This window comes from Manduca sexta, unplaced genomic scaffold, assembly GCF_014839805.1.
Source record: "Manduca sexta isolate Smith_Timp_Sample1 unplaced genomic scaffold, JHU_Msex_v1.0 HiC_scaffold_2708, whole genome shotgun sequence".
In the NCBI taxonomy this organism is placed as follows: Eukaryota; Metazoa; Arthropoda; class Insecta; order Lepidoptera; family Sphingidae; genus Manduca; species Manduca sexta.
The window spans coordinates 1-20,623 of record NW_023593699.1 but is presented as its reverse complement, the minus strand read 5'-3'; the positions used below and the strand labels follow the sequence as shown (position 1 = coordinate 20,623).

The following is a 20,623-nucleotide window of genomic DNA, read 5'->3' as shown; positions in this document are numbered from 1 at the left end:
AAATCGTTAAAATTTCATGATACAAAATATGATTAATTCATATTGTATAAATGCTTCCTGATTTCATTATTTAACATTTACAGTATTTTCCACAATGAAATATATGGTATTAATTGTACCTATAGTTTTCAATTTAAGTTCAATGTGTATACTTCGTAATGTGAGCTACAAACACGTAGACCACTCTTGCTCGGAAATCAACGCTCGAACATACAAATCACACCCAGAAGTAGTAACGGAATAACAATAATTAGTCATCCAGACAATTTCCTTAGGAGTTAAGTATCTAACTTCTCAGAGAGCAAATAGTCATCTCAATCAAAACATCTCATACAATTAAACTTCCCACCTTTTTCCCATTTAAGAGACAAACAGAGGTATCATCATATCTATATTTTGCCAACTATATTATCAGGTCCCACGTAATAGAGGGCGAGTAAAGTTCAATGTGTCGGTTCACAATGCACATTCAGCATCAACTCCTGTCTCATTTCCTGGCGAATGTCCTGGCGCAGATCTTGTCGTAAGCCCGACGTTGTCCCGTGGACGCGTCCGTGCGCCTTCAAGCCAGATGCTTTGCGGAAGCTCTGCCCACAAAGCGAACATACGAAGGACGCTCGCCAGTGTGACAGCGAATGTGGGAGATAAGATCGTTCCGCTAGAAAAATATATAAAACCAGAATTTATAAAATGGTTTGACTAATTTTATGTGGTGATATTTGCATATTATTGAACTTATAGTAAATTAATTTGAGGAAGAAATAGCTCATAAGTTATTTAGCAGTAATGAGTATGTAATTACGAAATAGAATGGGTTCAATAAAAAGACGATTTTCGAACCACTGGCTAAATAGCAGCTTTGTTTGGATTTGAAAATGTTGAAATCTTGGATTTAGAAGTGGAATCGAAATTAGGTTTTCGCGTTTAGAGAAGTATAAATTTAAGGAGGGGAATAATAAGAAAAGGCTACAAAACATTTTGGCATACACATTGTCATAATTATAAGCAACATAATGTTAGTCTATACCTGCACAAAAGCCTTCTCACAATAGGAGCACTGGAAGGGCCGCTCTCCCGTGTGAGTTCTGCGATGGTTCTTTAGTGTACCTGAAGCTGTGAACCGCATCGGACACATGTCGCATATGTATGGACGCTCGCCTGCAGTATTAAAAAGAATTCGTTTTTTTTTAATTGTTTCTTTTTTTTATTTGGTATTATACACACAATTACAAAAAAAAATACTATGTTCATACATCCAAGTACTAAATCATTATGGTAGATTAAATCATATTTTTTTATTTCATACTAAAACCGCCGTGTTCGATTATTTTTTCCAAAACACGTCAAAGGTTTTACACATATAAAAATGGATGAAAAACAAGAATTGTGTTTCAGCACAATTATTTTTTGAAAGGTACAAAATATTCTAATTTTTTAGACATATTATTGGAGCAAAAATAAATTATGGAAACATAATATTTTGAACACCGTTTTAGACAGGGAATGCATAAAATTTAGAACCCCCTTATGGATATTTGCTATAGTTGTATCTTGGTAACAGTCAACATTGACTTGTGGTTGCTGTGCATTAATATTTTAACTATATTCGTATATAGGTTACAGTTGACTTGCAGCTCCATTTTAATGGGGCAATTAAATTGACACCAATGACCGTGACTTACATTGTGATTTTTCAAGGCACTAATCTGCAACTAACACATTGGTCTCTCAAACATTTAGTTATCACAATTACCTAACCCATGTTAGCTAATTGTGATAACTAAATATTTCAACAAAAAGGTCCATACCTTTTCGTTGTCTAATTGTGTTTTTATTATTCCATATTCTAAGCTGAGTGCTGTTAGTCATTGTATTTTCATTACCCGTGTGTATCCGGCGGTGTTTGACCAGAGAGCTAGAAGTCGTGAAGCCATTGCCGCACTCGTCACACACGAATGGGTGCGCGCCGCTATGTGTGCGGTTGTGAGCTTCTAGTTCGCCTTTAGACACAAATCTAAAAGAAATTGAAATTATTTGATTATGAATACAACTTCTTTTATTTAACATGCTCTTTAAATGTTTGTTTTGATTTTTTTCATTGTATGAGAATTTGTGTTGAAATTTTAATTGTAAAAGATGTTTACAATAGCAAGCTTCTATCTTTTATTCCAAATATCATAAATGATTAATAGTATTTGTTATCAGGCAGGCAGTTTACATAATGATATGCCTGTATCCTGCAATTCTCGATCCCAATTTTACTTCCTACCAAAATTATTTAAACTAAGTTAATTAATATAATCACCTTTTCTCACAAGTTTCACATTTAAATGGCTTCAGCCCTTGATGTCTCCTCATGTGCTGTGCCAAGTTTGTCTTCTGACTGAACCCTTTACCACACACAGAACACAAAAATGGCTTCTCACCCGTGTGTGTTCTCATGTGATCTTTTAGAGTACAAAGCATGTAAAAAGTCTTTTTGCAAACTTCACACTGATGCCGTTTGTCTGTTTTATGTTTATCTCTATGAATTTCCAAGCTTTCCTTGTCATTAAAACTCTGCATGCAATAGTCACATGTAAATCCATTCTGAGAGTGTACTGATATAATATGGTTCTCCAAATGTGCTTTATACTTAAATTCTCTTTTACATTTATCACAGTGGTATTTAATAGTGTTTGGCTCGTTGTGTTTCCTCATATGCCTTACTAAAGTCTTGCGGTGCTTAAACTTACATGAACACACAGCACATTGGAATAATTGTACATTTTAGACTCCTCTCTGTGCGCATTCTGATGTGTATTCCATGCTGAAACTGTACTGAATTGAAGATAACACTTCTGACAGGCTATTTGGTTTTATTGGTATGATGCTAGTGTCTGCAAGTTTTTATAGAGTTTATCATATTTATTAACGTTATACCTTTTATGATGTCCTATTTTGTGTTTTATTTTTTTGAGGTTCATTTTTTAGAGTGGTACATGCAATTCTCTTCAGTGTTGGTCTTACATTCGGGGTATAATGGGGGTTAAAAGGCGATGGCTCATCAGTAAAACTAGTGTCATCATTCTGTTCAAATTCGTCATGGGCTTCTTCCTTAACACTATTCTCTATTTGTAATACATCTTCGCAAATCAAAGCTTTGTCAAAATTTCCAACATAAGTGTAGGCTACAACTTACATCAGGTAAATTTGGTATTTTTATATCCAATTCTTCATTTACGGCACTATTGAGAGGGGCTGCTGGAAGGTCTAACAAACTTTTTAATATACTATCATTCTTTTCATCTTTTATGTGTGTTTTTTTGTCGTCCTCCTCGGTTTCAAAGTTTGAATCCGATTCGCCGGATACGTTTCTCAAAATCGTCTGAGATTCAAGACAGCGCCGTTTGAAAGCTTCAGCCTTGCACATGATTGTCTCACACTCATTACAAACCAGTTTGGGTAATTTATCCTCAGTTTTAATTCTCACATTAGCTATGTTTGTTAGAACATCCAAAAGATTGCGATCTTCGCCATCGATTTTCATAAACAACGATTTCATATTTGTTGATTCGCAAAGACACGCACGACATATTTTCCCAAATATATCCACTGTTATTTGCATGATTTAAAACGCCTTTATTTAGTATTGAAATTAAATGATGCATTTGCACAGTAAAATTAGCGTCATGAAGTAAATGACAATATTCAGTGTTACCGTTCTACAAAATTTTATATCCCCAGATAATTAAATAATTCCTTTAAACATTAGTTCCTTATTTTTGATAAATCTTCAAATCTAATTTTCGAAGTCAGGTCAAATATATACCCATAGGAATAAAAATAAATCCAACCATTTTATTTATTTTGCCTTAGTACATACTCATTATAATAATATCAGCCCTGTATTATATACTTGCCCACTGCTGAGCATGGGCCTCCTCTACTACTGAGAGGGATTAGGCCTTAGTCCACCACGCTGGCCTAGTGCGGATTGGTAGACTTCACACACCTTCGAAATTCCTACAGAGGAACTTCTCAGATGTGCAGGTTTCCTCACGATGTTTTCCTTCACCGTTAAAGCGAACGATAAATTCACAAAGAATACACACATGATTTTTAGAAAAGTCAGAGGTATGTGCCCTTGGGATTTGAACCTGCGGACATTCGTCTCGGCAGACCGTTCCATACCCAACTAGGCTATCGTCGCTTACATACTCATTACGCGAACGAATTTACTAAAAGACAAACTTATAAATGAAAAATAAACATTAAATATTTAAACACAAGATGACTTGCTGATTGGAAATGTAAAATGTGTATATTGCGTTTAATATAGTTTTATTTAAAATAAAAATTGAAATATTGTTCCAACTGCAGTGTGAATTTGTAAATAGGCCGTATAGGCCGCGGTCTATGGGCGACACGCTTTTAAGGGCGGCAGATTTCAGAGGACGCTCACTTGATTTAATTAATTATTCGTTTATTTAACTTTAGTGCCTTCCATAATACAAACAAATGAAAATCATGGGTGGAGGAAATAAAGGGGCCTACACTCATAAAAAAAATCCGGAACTGGTTCCAAGGCATATAATGATACCCCTGGAACGTCACTAATAAAAAAAAACGACTTATAAGTCGCCCGCGAGTTTTTCCGTGTGAGAGTTTTACAAACTAAAAGTCCCGTTATAATTTTTCCGGGATAAACAGTACCCTATATCTAGATTGTCCCTATATCTTATGTCTACCCTGTCTTAATCTATCTCCATGCCAAATTTCATCGAAATCTGCTGGGCAGTTTTTAAGTTTTTTGCGTTCAGGTAGGGAAACAATTGCAGCGGGGACTTCCCAAAGCCTAGCGCTTACACCTTGCCTTGAAAGAAATTTGAAACCGGGCAACCTCTCGACACAGCACTTATAAAAGGCTCGCACGGTGCTTTGGTAAACACTTTTTAGCATATTTTTTATTAAGTAAATAATAAAATAATAGGCTATGGATGAATAAATAATTTATTTGCTTGTCTGCAGCGCGGCGAGCCGTTTTTCAGGTCGAGCAGCACATTCACCTCTGGCTGCCACACCGCCTTATCTTTGGTCGACGCCTTCAACTTTCGCACTTTATCGCCCTAAAAAAAAACAATACAATTATTTTTATACCTCATCTAGAACATTGATCATGCTGAATACACAAAAAGTATTGGACTGAAATTACTCGAAGGCATCATAAATATATGTAAAAGTTTTATTAGTCCTTTTGGGTATAATCAATGTATGAAAAGCAAAGCAGGCTAATATTGTCAGCAGCAACCTTTTAACGTATTTTTCTTATGTATGCTGCAACAATGTTACTATTAGAAGTATTATGGGTTTAGTTGTTTAACAGTTAACACCGATAATAAGTGATAACTATCTACCTGTTCAGCTATAGCTTTTTCAAGGCTAGCAGCATCTTCGGCCGGCGCGTTGGATGAGCTGGCGCCCTGGGCCTGCGCCGCAGCGAGTTGTTTCTTCAAACTCAACAGTTTATCCACTTCTGGTTGCCATACTGCCTTGTCTTTTGTTGAAGCTTTGAGTTGTCGCACTTTATCGCCCTGCATTCATTTAAGTAAAAATAAAATAAATGAATACTGAAGTAATTTATAAGTGATGTTTAACAAATCATGGTGAGTATTTATGTATATATATATATAAGAATGAATTTTTTCGTTGGTTTGTATAATCCACAAGTTATTTTACTACACCTGTTCGGCAATAGCTTTCTCTAAGCTGGCAACATCGCCAGCGCCGTTGACTTGGGTCGGCGCCGGCGCAGCTTGCGCCTGACTCTGGGCCGCTGCGAGCTGTTTCTTCAGCTCCAACAGTTTGTTCACCTCCGGCTGCCACACGGTCTTGTCTTTCGTTGACGCTTTGAGTTTTCGCACTGTCTCGCCCTGGCAGAGGATAATTAGTAATAAGAATTAATCTAAGAAAGATTCGATAATAATCACAAAAATAATCGTGAGGTTTTGTCTTCAAAAACTTACTTCAGATAGAAAATAAAAATTGTAGACCATAATATATGTATTATTGGAAGACTACGTATCAATCAGCTCTAGGCTGCTGCCTGATGGACAGTGAGCCTAGGTCTATTGTCATCTTATAAGTAGAAAAAAATCATAATCATTATGCGGTATATTATGTACCCAGTAATTGTTATTAAAAATAATATAAAACAATGCATTTTATACCTGTGCCGCAACAGCCTTTTCGAGATCGGCTACTGAATTTGAACCACCTTGGGCAGAGCCATTCTCCTGTTAAAACATAAAAAGGCCTTTCACATTTGATTCATTGATTTTTATAAAAAATACTGAGATAGTAATTACAATTATATTTGCTATAGTTAACAGAAAAGAAAATAGAAATAATCAATTGACTAGAAATAAGTAAGATTATTAGAAATAAATAAACAACCGCTATAATGCAAAAAATAATTAAACTTTATATAGGGGTTTATAGAAAAATCTTTTTCTGCATTCTGCACATATTGTTTTAAAGGAGCTGTGTTGACGCGTTTTAATATCATTTAACAACTTAAGGGGAAAAAAAATTACAAAACATTAATAATTAGAAGGTAACTATTACTGTTACCTTATTCGCCCGCTCGCTCTGCGTGCCAGCGTACTTGGCACGCAGTTTATCCAATAGATCTTGTTCGATTTTCGCGAAAAGAGGCTCCGGTTTGCCGATCACGTGACCAGGCGGCAAATATTGGATCAGCGATGGATTTCTGCAATCGTTAAATAGTTCTATTTACATGATAATTATAATATTAGACATGATATTAGACAACTCTGTTGTTAGTATTACAATCGAAAATCGTATACGAATTTTTTAGATGTTCATAATGATTTGCATGATATTCTAATGTACGAGACAAAATGTCATCGTGTAATCCAGTCACAGTGAGTGTTTTTCGTATGATATAATTGCATGCGAGTTTTTAGTTCTCGCTTGTCTAAATTATGATACAAAAATTTAATAGCTATTATTAGCAAATATTGCGTGCGATTCTTGCCTCTGATTGGGGCATAGAATCTGAATGATTCTGTCTCCCTCTGATTGAGGTTTTATCCCTATAAAATAGTCCCAAGTATGTGCAAGAAATTACTAATTTGAACTATCTGGCCTAAAAGCTAACATTTATAATGGTGTTGTGATGAGTGCTACAAGTGTGTGGTGGTGGGAGGTGTACTCACGCGGGGTTGATCCGCAGCGCGCTGGCGGGCAGGCCGAGCTGCGCGCGCGCAGGCGGCGCGCGGCGTCGGGCGCGAAGGGCGCGAGCGCGGCGCACACGAGCGCGACGAGCTGGCAGCACAGCGCGATGTAATGAGTGCTACAAGTGTGTGGTGGTGGGAGGTGTACTCACGCGGGGTTGATCCGCAGCGCGCTGGCGGGCAGGCCGAGCTGCGCGCGCAGGCGGCGCGCGGCGTCGGGCGCGAAGGGCGCGAGCGCGGCGCACACGAGCGCGACGAGCTGGCAGCACAGCGCGATGTAATGAGTGCTACAAGTGTGTGGTGGTGGGAGGTGTACTCACGCGGGGTTGATCCGCAGCGCGCTGGCGGGCAGGCCGAGCTGCGCGCGCAGGCGGCGCGCGGCGTCGGGCGCGAAGGGCGCGAGCGCGGCGCACACGAGCGCGACGAGCTGGCAGCACAGCGCGATGTAATGAGTGCTACAAGTGTGTGGTGGTGGGAGGTGTACTCACGCGGGGTTGATCCGCAGCGCGCTGGCGGGCAGGCCGAGCTGCGCGCGCAGGCGGCGCGCGGCGTCGGGCGCGAAGGGCGCGAGCGCGGCGCACACGAGCGCGACGAGCTGGCAGCACAGCGCGATGTAATGAGTGCTACAAGTGTGTGGTGGTGGGAGGTGTACTCACGCGGGGTTGATCCGCAGCGCGCTGGCGGGCAGGCCGAGCTGCGCGCGCAGGCGGCGCGCGGCGTCGGGCGCGAAGGGCGCGAGCGCGGCGCACACGAGCGCGACGAGCTGGCAGCACAGCGCGATGTAATGAGTGCTACAAGTGTGTGGTGGTGGGAGGTGTACTCACGCGGGGTTGATCCGCAGCGCGCTGGCGGGCAGGCCGAGCTGCGCGCGCAGGCGGCGCGCGGCGTCGGGCGCGAAGGGCGCGAGCGCGGCGCACACGAGCGCGACGAGCTGGCAGCACAGCGCGATGTAATGAGTGCTACAAGTGTGTGGTGGTGGGAGGTGTACTCACGCGGGGTTGATCCGCAGCGCGCTGGCGGGCAGGCCGAGCTGCGCGCGCAGGCGGCGCGCGGCGTCGGGCGCGAAGGGCGCGAGCGCGGCGCACACGAGCGCGACGAGCTGGCAGCACAGCGCGATGGCCGCGCCGCCGCGCTCTCTGCAAAACGATTCAACGTTATTTCATCGTCTACTCAGTCCCGGATCTTGAATTTTTTGGAGGCGGGGCAACATCTGGATAATGCCGCCCCTGACCACCTATATTTTTACTTTTGTCATCATTATCATCATGATTTCGCTCCCCGCGGGAAATAATTTATATGTGTAATGTACTGGATGTCTCAGTAGTCAAAGTTGCGTTAATAATAAGTTGTGTATTGTCTGCCAAGTTTGACTTTGCTGCCCTCTAAATTCGCCGCCCGGGGCACGGGCCCTGGCTTGCCCCCCCCCTCCCCCCAGATCCGGGGCTGCGTCTACTCCTATTGGGGTCAGAGCATGTTTATAAAAAAAAATTGATGGTAAGTATCCGCTCGGATAGTGACCACAATACACAAAAAAAAACGATAGAAAAAAACTCGTATTCCGGTATCAGCCTATATATTTCCGGGTTCAAACTGGCCGGAATAATTGGGTCGACTAGCGAGGGATAAATATCTTTCGTCTGCGACACTCTATCTGGACCCCACTCTAGTTACCATCAGGTGCAGTGGGGTCACTTTGGCATGACCATAAAAAAATTGCAGAATAAACCGGCTTTCTGCTTAACCCGAAACCACTTTGCAGAATCGAGTTAAGGCCGTCAGTAAAATGTTTCACTTTTGTATTTGGTCGTCTTATATTTAACATCTAAGCGGTTTTTACCCATATAGTAAAACAAGCACCTCTCTTCATGAGTACAATTTTTTATATCAAAGTGATTTCAATGAGTCTTATTTTGTGTTTACTAAAAATCATCGATCAGCACAATATGACGTTACATCCCTGGATAATCTCTATAATGTAACACTCACTTGTCCTCATCAGATCCCTTGAGCAACACCCAAGGTTGTTCGGCCTGCATGTGGTGGTTGCCGAGGCGCGATATCGATAGCACGTGTCGCAGCGCGTCTCTCAGTCGGCCCTTCTCCATGTGCTGCACGTACGCTACGGATAAATGAATCGTTTTATTCGGATAGCGGGATAAAAAATTATTTCTTCCTTTTTGAAGTGTATTTAAAAGAGTACAGTTATAAAAAAAATATCGACTGTTGAAACGCCAATTGACTTAAGCGACATTTTTATAGAAAAAGTTTAACTAGCTAAAAAAAAAAAAAAGAAAGAAAAAAGTGCTGATTTTAAATATGTATGAAACTTAGTATCGCAAAACAAATGTCGCTTAAGTCTTAGCCTTTCAAACGTCGATATATACATGGTCATACTTGGTAAGTCTCTTACGAAATATATTTAGGTAAGGTAGATCTATTACCTAACTGTATGCCGAAAAACTACAATGTTAAAGACTTTATTTGGGTAGATACTATCCGTGGTCTATTTGTGCCAACAAACTTCAATTCAAAGCATCATTTTATCGAGTTTAAAGGATATAATTATAGAGCCTAAAATATAGACTATAATTATATCACTTCACAACAAATGAGCGGCGTGTTATTTTTATGTAAAAAAACACTTATTTTTATATCAAAAAACACTTATTTTTATATAAAAAAACCACTGATTTTTATATAAAAAAACACTTATTTTTATATAAAAAATACTTAATTTTATATTAAAAAAAACACTGATTTTTATATAAAAAACACTTATTTTTATATAAAAAAACACTTATTTTTATATTAAAAAAAACACTTATTTTTATATTAAAAATAACACTTATTTTTATAATAGTCCGGGCTATAATCGTTCACTCACCAACTATCTCCCTATTGACGAGTGCTATCAGTTCGTAGTCCGCGTGCGTGAGCGTGAGGTCGGGCACGCGGCCCTTGAACGTGTTCGCGCAGAAACTCAACGACCGGTGGCAGAAGTTGCCCAGGTTGTTCAGCAGCTCCGAGTTGTTTCTAAATAAAAAACAAATTTAGTACACGATTACGAATTCAAATTGTAGTGATTTATATTGTTTTTGATTTTACAATACATATCGATGAAAATTTTAATTAGAAGTACCATATTAAGTATACTACTTGCGGTTACATGGATATACATAATAAAATATGCGCTTGTATATATCTCTCATGTGAATACGGGCAGAGAAGTGAAATAGAAAAAGCGATCGTACAGACGTACATACATAGAATTATTGTTTACGATACAAACCTACAAATAAAAATATCGGTATGGGCGCACAGTCGCATTGTCCGTTTTTAAATATCAAATACACATTACAAATAATACAATCGAATTGAAAGTCGTTTAAAAATAGCCCCATTCTTATTGAATAATTACCTTGTTCCAAGTTCGGTCCAACTGAAGCTCGAGTCGGAGGTTTCTGGTCGTATGCTGGCGAGGTAGAAGCGCCACACGTCCGAAGGGATGCCCGTTTCCTAAATAAAATTATGTAAAGCTTCAATAAAAACCATGTTATAATTAAAAGGGTTGAGATTAATAAATGTGACTAGATTTTTCCATTTTAAAAACTACTCAGTCGCAGCTCAGAGTCGGTAAGATAGCGGTGTGATACCCCGTACCACGAAAAGCACGTAAAAACGTTGGACCTGCGCCTGATCTCCATTGCCGTGTCACCGGACTGTGAGAGTGAAGGAACGGAGAGTGTACCTGTATTGCGCACACACTTGTGTACGCAATAACGCACAGGTAACAATAATGTGTCCTGCGTACTTGGCTGATCTCTGTTGGAATTTGCCGCCGAAGCCGAAATCCGGCTTGGAAGGATTCATTCATTCGGTTTTCGGGAAAGTATTTAAAGAATTACACATGTTTATTTTACAATGATGCGGATGACTTTTAAGTTGTTCAGTTCCTAATAAATTGAGACTATAAGTAAATGTTTCCTGACAACGAAGGGATAAAATTGTAGCTTCTTATATCGTAATAAGCGTAATTCATCATTAATATCGAACCACCCTGAAAGTTACTAACCTGTGCATCGGTTCCGAAAACGCCCACACCTCGCGATTTCGAGAACTTGCTCTCCTCGTAATTCAGATATTCTGTGAATAAAACACTTATTGTAAAAAAATGTCTAAAATATTAAAATACATTTTTAAGGTAAAATCCCCTGATAATGTTAACCAAGAAGCCAATCATCATAATAAATCCTTCACGATAAGCATAAAGAAACATTGCACAGTTAATAAAAAATAAAATACTTTATTTATCACGTAGCCGAACAAAGTTGCTTATGTGACGTTAAAACAATGTATAGGGATAATTATAATTATTATTTCTTCTAAATAACAATTAAAACATATGGACATTTTAAATTTAATCATAATATGTTACGGAATATATTAATTGGAGTTAAATAAAAGCTAGAGGACATTCATTAACCACATACATATATATACCAACATAGACCAATATATAAACTAGTTTTATTTTTTTGTGCAGTTAAATATAGTTCTTAATACCTGTGGCGTACAGATGTTTGACTAGCACGTGTCCCTCGTTGACTCCGAGTAGCGTCGCGGGGAACATCACCGCGTGGAATGGTACGTTGTCCTTCGCCATGAATTGGCATAATGTTACCTGTAACAGGGTGAAGTCATAGATAAATCTAGAACACTATCATCAAATGTTACCTTAAGTTATACGGTTCTATGTTAATTACTTCGAAAGTAAGTTAAAGAGTGCTATGAGAGATCTCAATGATTATTATTGCATTATCCTAGACTAGTTTCTCGCTAGAGATATAACTAGTGGACTGCATAGAAAATAATTGTCCACTTTGATTCTTTATCTCTTTCTACCGGTGATCAATTTTGTTTCAATATGGCTAAGTTCATCTTTATGTATATAGTAATAAACATCAAATACATATTTTATATCAAATCGTATTTTATAACCCGTTCAAATATAAATATACAAGAATTGTACTCACTTCACAGTCTTTATCCGGTTTCCACCATTTCTCGTATTGTTTAGTGGCAGATTGTGTTATACTCATGTAACCGATGGGCGCGTCGAACCATACGTAAAACACCTGCGACACAAACAAACTTGGTTCAATGTTAGGCGCATGCGCATGTTTTAACGAGTTGGCAACGTGTTTCGATTACAGATACATCGTACGCGTGTTTCGTGTTTCATTTGCATTAGTATGTAGTATAACAAATTCTGTTATTTGCGAGGCAAGTGCACTGATCAATAAAGCTCGTAATCAGTTCGTTTTTTATATGTTGAGTACATAAGTCATTACAGTTTAATAGTATTCAATGGGTGATACAGATATAATATAACGTGTATTGCACAAATTATGAATTATAATATCAGCCCTGTATTATATACTATTCCACTGTTGGGCACGGGCCTCCTTTACTAATGAGAGGGATTAGGCTTTAGTCTACCACGCTGGCCTAATGCGGCTTGGTAGACTTCACACACCCTCGAAACTTCCTATAGAGAATTTCTCAGGTATGCAGGTTTCCTCACGATGGTTTCCTTCACCGTTAAAGCAAGCGATAATTTACAAAGAATACACACATAATTTTTTTAGAAACGTCTGAGGTGTGTGCCCTTAAGATATGAACATGCGGGCATTCGTCTCGGCAGTCCGTTCCACAACCAACTAGGCTATCGAATTATGAATTTGTAGTAATTAATTATTTACCTTATTACTGTATTTTTCTATGGGTACAGGCACTCCCCACTTAAGGTCCCTAGTGACAGCCCTGGCGCGCAGCACTCCCGCAACCACGACCTGGCGACGGCCCTGGCGGACGGCGACCAGTCCTTTTCCACTGTCGATATCCAAGTTCTTATTGACGGCTCGAGCTGAAAGATAAGTTAACATTAAAGTTAGTATGTGGTAAGTTCGTAAATATTTTACGGTACATTTTATATATATATATATATATATATATATATATATATATATATATATATATATATATATATATATATATATATATATAGTCTATATGTAGTAAAAACGAGTACTATAATATTTATAAGTAAGTTGCGGTTGCAACGAAACTTCTTCAATCCATTGCATTGTTTGCGTGTCAAACGGATGTTAATCGAATATCAAACGCAATAGTCAATTTTCACGACACTATGCATGCTATTGGCTATTAAATACCAGCCCTGAACATCAACCTTAGGAGAGGCTGCTGTCGGTCCAGCCAAAAATTCCCTAGATGTAGAACTTGCCTAGAGAAACAGATCCGTTCCTCTAAAGGTAAATGTGCAGTCTCCTACCATTAATCATACGTTGCGGAGGCACCTTATTCTACCTAAACAAACCAAACCAACAACCTACCTGTCCAAGTTCTATGAACAGCTGCTCGCTGGGTTTGATTGTGGGCTGGTGTCCGCAGAGCTTGCACCGCGGCTGCAGCAGCTCCGTGGCGTTGATGAGTTTGCCGCACTTGTCGCACTGGTCGCCCCGCGCAGACTCGTACGCGCAGCCCGCGTGCGGACACGTGCCCTCCACGAACCTGATGCATACCAGCGACGGATATATAATTACTCTAATAGGCCGTAAAGCAGGGGTGGCCAACCGGTCGATCGCGACATCAAGTCCAGTCGATCGTGGCAAGGCAAAAATATAAATACGTAGAACAGACCGCGCAACATACCTAATCACTAACTGCCGCAGGCATCGTCTTGTATCATTTTTTAATCAAAATAATAATAAATTGTGTACTGAACTATTTTGTTTCATTTAAGATTTCAAGATGTATGTAGCTTGGTAAATCGCACAGAGTATCATCAGTGAAAAATAGATCTTGGGTCTTACCAAGTTGGCCACCCCTGCCGTAAAGTATTACGTAACGTAATTTGAAGGGGAGGGGGGTCTCCTAAAACAAAGATATTTTAGCTACTTTCCGGTACTTTGCGTAGCATAATTGTAAATATTACAAAAAAAATGTAACTTTTGGAGGGGTGGGTTGGGGCGTACAGGAAAACGTTACGATGAAACGTTATGATGATGATGATGATGAACAAAAGTCATACTCTAATCTATGCTCCTAAATAAATAATAATAAAATGAGTACTGGGAAAATATGACTGTTAAATAAAATTAACTCAAAGTTGTGAAACAAGCCTTAATATAGAGAAATTACAATCTAGTTACTAAATAAAAGCGTTATTATTCTCGGGTAATCGGCTAAAACGTGTGGTAATACCATTGCATACCTAAGATTAAAAAAATCATATTGCTTTGTTTTGATGATTGTAATACTTACTGTCAATTTAGGAAATTTTGAAATAAAGGATCTGACTAATATATTTTGGAATCTTTATTTATAAGTTTATGAGAAAACATAATATGTATCATGTTTTAGATTATTATTGTCATTCTTACCTATCAGCCAAAAACCTGTCGCAGTTTTGACAAAGAAGCTGATCCACTGACTGTGAGCTGATGAACCCGTTCTCTCTCAATTTGAGGAACATCTGTTGTGCTATTCTGTAACAAATAATAATCATTATTAGTATTTAGTGTTGCAGTATCAAGAAAAAAAAAATACATTTCATGTGACAGTTTTTTTCATTATTCTAGTAGCAATATACTTAGTCTTTGAATTCTGTTTTATTCCGCTCCAGCCTTCGGCCCTCATGGATGATACTGTCTATACTAGACTAACTCTCAAGCCCACACGGACGCCGGCATCCAAACTCGTGCGTCTTACGCACACCACGTACGGACTAATTTTAAACGATCGAGCTTTGATCATTGGCCGTAAGGAGGCGCCTTTGACGATAGAGCTAGTGGGGTGTATAGATCATTTGATTCACAAAAACGCGCTCCACTATTTTCCCTAATCGGTTATAGTGGGCGTGAGTGTGCCTAACCAGCATGAGAGCACACGCACACTACTATGGATAGCGTCCGGGCCGAGGCTTGGATTAGTCCCCTTACCCCATGACACCCCAACTACACCCATCCACAAAAAGCGGTAGGACGCGTCTTCGTGGATGAAATGACCTATATAGTGTATTACTTACAATGTCTGCTCGTCGGTGCTCGTGCGTCCGAAGTAGTCGAAGCCGATGTTGAACCACCGGTACACCGAGTTGTGAATGTCGAAGTATTTGTCGCAGATCTGACGCGGCGTCAGACCCTCCTCCAACGCCTAGGATAATAATACACTTAGATAACATCAATAATTAAAGCGACAGATAAATCATTCTTTGATTTACAATATGACGTTACGTTGATGGTATATTCTATAAGTTATGGTTTTTGTTTATTTGACGAGTGGTCCGTAAGGCCGTTCTGTAGAATGACACCTGGAAGTGCCCTAATTCCCACAACATAGAGAAATAGTATAAACGTAGAGATACGGTTATAATGTGATTTTGTTGTCCTGATATTATCTTACTTCTTACTTGTAGTAAAGGCAAAACAAATAAACAGATTTAAATGAAATTTGGCACACGGCTAAATCATGTCCTGGATTACATAATTTTATCCCAGGAACTTACTCCCATAGCAAATAATATAAATTATTTAACAGAGAAAATGCTAACCTTCGTTTCAGTGGCTGTTCCATACTCGTCTGTGCCGGAAACGAATAAAGTGTTGTAGTCACACAATCGACAATACCTGTAGTCATACAAGATAATATTATAGAGTAATTCAACTTTAAATGTATAAATTATACACGCTAAAAAACCTAATAATTACATAATTTACAGCAAACAAACAAGAAATAATTGTACATGGTCGCGATAAGGACACCAGGACCTAGGTATCTTATAACTCAGCCCAGCCCAGCTTCAAGTGTAATTTGTTCATCCATTATTCAATAGGGTATTTTACTATATTCAATTTTGCAATATAGCCTTATATCGAATTTCAAAGGTTTATATCTTGTTAATAATTTTATATTTATATAATATTTTTGATAAAAAAAATACGAGTAAAATAACTTAAATTGTATAAAATATAATTTGCTTACCTTGCAAATATATCGGCGGAGAGCACACACCCGATAATATTGCCGAGATGCGGCACGTTGTTCACGTACGGCAGCGCCGCCGTTACTAACATGTTCTTACGGCCTTTTATTGGTAATCTAAATAAATATTACTTTTGTATCACCCAAAATGAAATAGCTGATAATATCTACGGAACTAAGGTCTCTAAGTAAGTTTTACAATTTATATTGTACTGAAAAGTATAACTATATATTTATAAATGTTTATTCTTTTCGTTTCTTTATGATATCTTGTTATAATCATTAGCACAATAATTTTGTCAATTATTAATATTATTTGCGAGGGTAGTTACAACTTTATGGTATAATTTGATTTCAGCGCCATCTATGAATTTTAATAAAATTTACTATAGCCTAAAAAGCTTACACTATCTTCGCTTCTGGTAGTGGTTCCTGGAGGTTTTTAAGTCCGTTGAGCCAATTCTCCTTCGCCGCTTCCACCTCTTCCGGCGTTGGACCTGCCTCAGTCGCAACACCATCTTCGGGTGACCTACAATCAAAAAATAACTATGAATATTGTAAAGCTAAATTTAATATATGTAAATTTAATATGTGCTATTGTAAATATATTGGCATGTCAAACAACGGCTCAATCCAGCACAACACGGTTTTCTCCTCAAAAAATCCACTACAACAAATCTTTTAAGTTTTACTAGTGATATTACTGAAGCTATAGATGGTGGCAAAGAGGTACATGCTGTATACACCGACTTTAGCAAAGCGTTCGATCTTATAAATCATGACATTTTGCTTGCTAAGGTCAGAGCCATGGGTATACACGGTTCATTATTGCGCTGGTGTGATTCGTATCTGCGAAACCGATCTCAGATGGTAGTCGTAGAGGGTTTTAAGTCACAGATAAATACTGTACCATCAGGAATACCGCAAGGATCTCACATAGGTCCTTTATTTTTCTTATATTCATAAATGACTTAGCTAACTTGTTAAAGAGTAAATTCACAATGTACGCAGACGATTTAAAGCTATATGAAATCATTGAATCTCCACAGGATACAGACAAATTACAAACTAAAATTGATATTGTCTCTGAGTGGTGTAGAATAAATCAGATGGTGTTAAATGTAAGTAAATGTAAGCATATAAAATTTACTCGAAAGCGTAGTCAGACGATCCATTCTACCGGTTATTTCATCAATAACTTTCCACTTGAAGAAGTGTTTGTCATTCGTGACTTGGGAGTATTTTTGGATAGTTAACTGAGTTATCACTACCACATGAATGAAATTGTAAAAAGCATCCCGTTTATCTGGTTTCATTTTAAGACAATTAAAATCTTTTAGAGATCCTGCTGTGGTCATTCCGTTTATAATTGCACTATAAGAAGTATTTTGGAGTATGGAAGTTCTATTTGGAATCCTACATATGAAGTCCACCATAACAAAGTTGAATGTGTACAGAAACGGTTTCTTTATCAAACATCTTATATAAGTGGCAAGTGTAAATTTCTTAAGAATTATGAATCTAGACTAGAATATTACAAACTAAATTCTTTGTCTCATAGGAGGAAAATTGCGGATATTTTGTTTCTTTATAAGTTAATGAACGGCTATATTGAATGTGAAAATTTGTTGGAGAAGATTCAAATTGTGGTCCCCGCCAAGGTAGTCGTCTTTGCAATCGCAAAACCTTGGCGACACCACATTTAAAAACTAATCTGGGGCAACATTCCGCATTATATCGCATGGTTTCGGGCTACAATGGCATTAGGCAGCAATTTGACATTTTCTCCTTCTCCTCCTTTTCATCAGCTAGAATTTAGCTTAAAGGTAATTGTATAACACCCTTTTGTTATGTTCTTTTTTTCTCTATTTTATTTTATGTGTAGTTAAAAGATTTTGAGCCCACATTTATAAGATAATTTATAAAAGTTAAGTTATATGTACGCCGCGTTCACTATTTTAGGACATACATTTATATAAATAAGTAACGAAAATGTTATTAGAATTAAGTAAAATTGTATCGTCTGGTTTGTGAAACAATAATAAAAAAAAAAAAAAAAGCTGATACTATCAATTTATGTTTAGTTTTTACCTACAATTTATATGTTATAGTCACACATTGCTTCCCACCTGTGAGTAACATTGTGGGCTACACCTTATATTATTTAAATGAAAGATATAATTACTTCTTAAATATACATATATTTGCTATCCTACATTAAATTAAGTTGGATTTAAATTAATAATTCTTAAATCATAATAACTAAAACTATAGACAGATTAGTATTATGTTAAAACTAAAATCTATGTAGATAAATAATGTAATTATTTTGAAACTTACAATAATTAGCGAGGCCAGGCTCGCCACTTGCGGAATGCCGAGGGCTGATGACGCCCCGAACGGACCTTCAGGAGATCCACCCCACTGCTTTACTGCTTCCTATAGTGTGAATAGTTATAAATAGAGATTAAAATGTACAAACATTGAATATTAACCAGTCTAGGTACGGTCCACAATAGGAGTAGATAATATGTCAATAAGATTATATTTCTAATATGATGATTATTGGTAAAATAGTTTTATTTTTAACCGACTTCAAAAAGGAGGAGCTTATCAATTCGACGTGATTTTTTATATTTAAATTACACACATAAAAATAGTTAGTTATTGGTAATAAATACATTTTAGTGACCATTAAAATCAATCAAAACATATTTTTGTCCCAAAAAGATGAGCTCTAAAATAACCTATTACATAAACTACCAGAACTCAAGGTACAATCAATTATAACCATGTAAATGACATCACTCATCAATGTGTTAGCTTGTTTTAGTGAGCCTTTGAATGATGTTTAAGCATCAATTATCAAATATTAAGTTAAAAGTATATTTGAGTTATTTGGTTAAATCCTATAAAGGATAATGAAGCATTAATAAATAAAAAAATATTGAGCTATTTGTTTATGTCCTATAAATCATAATGAAGCATAAATAAAAAAAAATCAAACTTAAGCTATTAGCAGTTCAAAAAATGTACCTGCACAGCCTTAGCAGCTGCTAGTTCTTGGCCCCACCGTGCCAAGTTTACAAAATCATTCATATACTGTTGTTTGAGATCATTATTGTGCTGCAGCGGATACAATGTACTCCATATCGCAATGTCGGCTGCTGACAGCTTCTCCTGATCATAAATATAAAAAAAAGACTCATCATTTTCTAAAAGATAGTTCTTATTAGCTTCCTTTAGGAATGTTTTGGACTTATGATCAATTCAATATCAATTAAAAATACCACATTACTTATTCTATGCATAATGCTGAAATTCGTATTTCTGGAAAAGATATACTAACAATATCTTCCCATAACTGTTTGACCACTAAGATATCAACATTACCAAGAGCTCATTTAAAACCACCAAACATAAAAAATTGACATTTTAAATTATAAATTAAAAGGTAACACTACTTACGCCGAGCAAATACTTGTGCTTCTGTAATAGAGCATCCACAGTTTGTAAAGACGCTTGGAGTGCTTGTTTGAGATCTGAGGGCACTGTCTTAGATGATACCACAGCAGCTATGGCTGGCTGCAGACGAGTTGCTTCCCATTCTTGCAATTGTTGACTGAAAATATACTTTAAAGTTAGATACAAATAATATTTTTCTGAATATGAATCCATTCTTTTGATGCAAGTACATAAAATTATCTTTTCATTAATAACTGTTAAATGGAAAAGTAAATTTGTCACTTAAATGGTTTCTTATTTGTATTTATTAAATTTGAATTTGCAAATATAGTATTTGGATTATTATAACCAATTAATAAACAACTTCCTGTATAAAATCCTAGTATTAAATACTCACCACTGCCCATCCTCAGACAAATCTAAAATGGGGAATAGATACTGCGTGGCAGCATTGCTTGAGAAGAAGCTGAGCTCTGGGTCCACCTCAAGCAGCGGTAGTTGGCGTGGCCCTGCGAATACATCTGCAATCACGTCAGCCTCGGTATAACCCACAACCACCGCACCACCAGAAAAATAAGTTAGGAACAAAGGCATAGAGAAAGTGTGACAACAGAGTATCGGTCAATCCGATTCACAATATTTTAAATTTTTAGGTAGATAATTAGTTAGCTCTTTATATACAGGCAGTGCTTATATATGTATATTGTAAAATTATTTAGAAGAATATTACATTGTAACATCAAGTATTAAAATATTGTGCTTTGTTAAATTATGTTATTACAGTGATAACAAAAAAATCATAAATTAAATTTTAAAAATATTTCCTAAGATAAGTATAGGCTACAATGCATGCAAAG

The 20,623-nt window shown here is 37.6% G+C and overlaps 2 protein-coding genes across 2 annotated transcripts; both read right to left on the bottom strand.

Moving 5' to 3' along the window:
* Positions 1–85: 85 nt before the first annotated feature.
* LOC119192375 (gastrula zinc finger protein XlCGF7.1-like) lies at positions 86–2,851 on the bottom strand. Its single transcript, XM_037446195.1, is given in 5 exon segments — positions 86–610; positions 613–658; positions 1,028–1,158; positions 1,884–2,014; positions 2,306–2,851. Coding segments are annotated over 5 exon segments (870 nt in total). The 5' UTR covers positions 2,701–2,851; the 3' UTR covers positions 86–443.
* Positions 2,852–4,976: 2,125 nt separating this feature from the next.
* On the bottom strand, positions 4,977–20,375 carry LOC119192374 (methionine--tRNA ligase, cytoplasmic-like). The gene is given in 25 exon segments (XM_037446194.1): positions 4,977–5,027; positions 5,030–5,108; positions 5,397–5,573; positions 5,724–5,912; positions 6,210–6,275; positions 6,613–6,751; positions 8,231–8,374; positions 9,225–9,357; positions 10,123–10,271; positions 10,657–10,754; positions 11,311–11,381; positions 11,802–11,919; positions 12,272–12,373; positions 13,001–13,074; positions 13,077–13,164; positions 13,652–13,829; positions 14,702–14,806; positions 15,346–15,473; positions 15,871–15,946; positions 16,302–16,418; positions 16,708–16,847; positions 18,642–18,740; positions 19,338–19,481; positions 19,770–19,923; positions 20,164–20,375. Coding segments are annotated over 25 exon segments (3,000 nt in total). The 5' UTR covers positions 20,361–20,375; the 3' UTR covers positions 4,977–4,992.
* Positions 20,376–20,623: the final 248 nt, after the last annotated feature.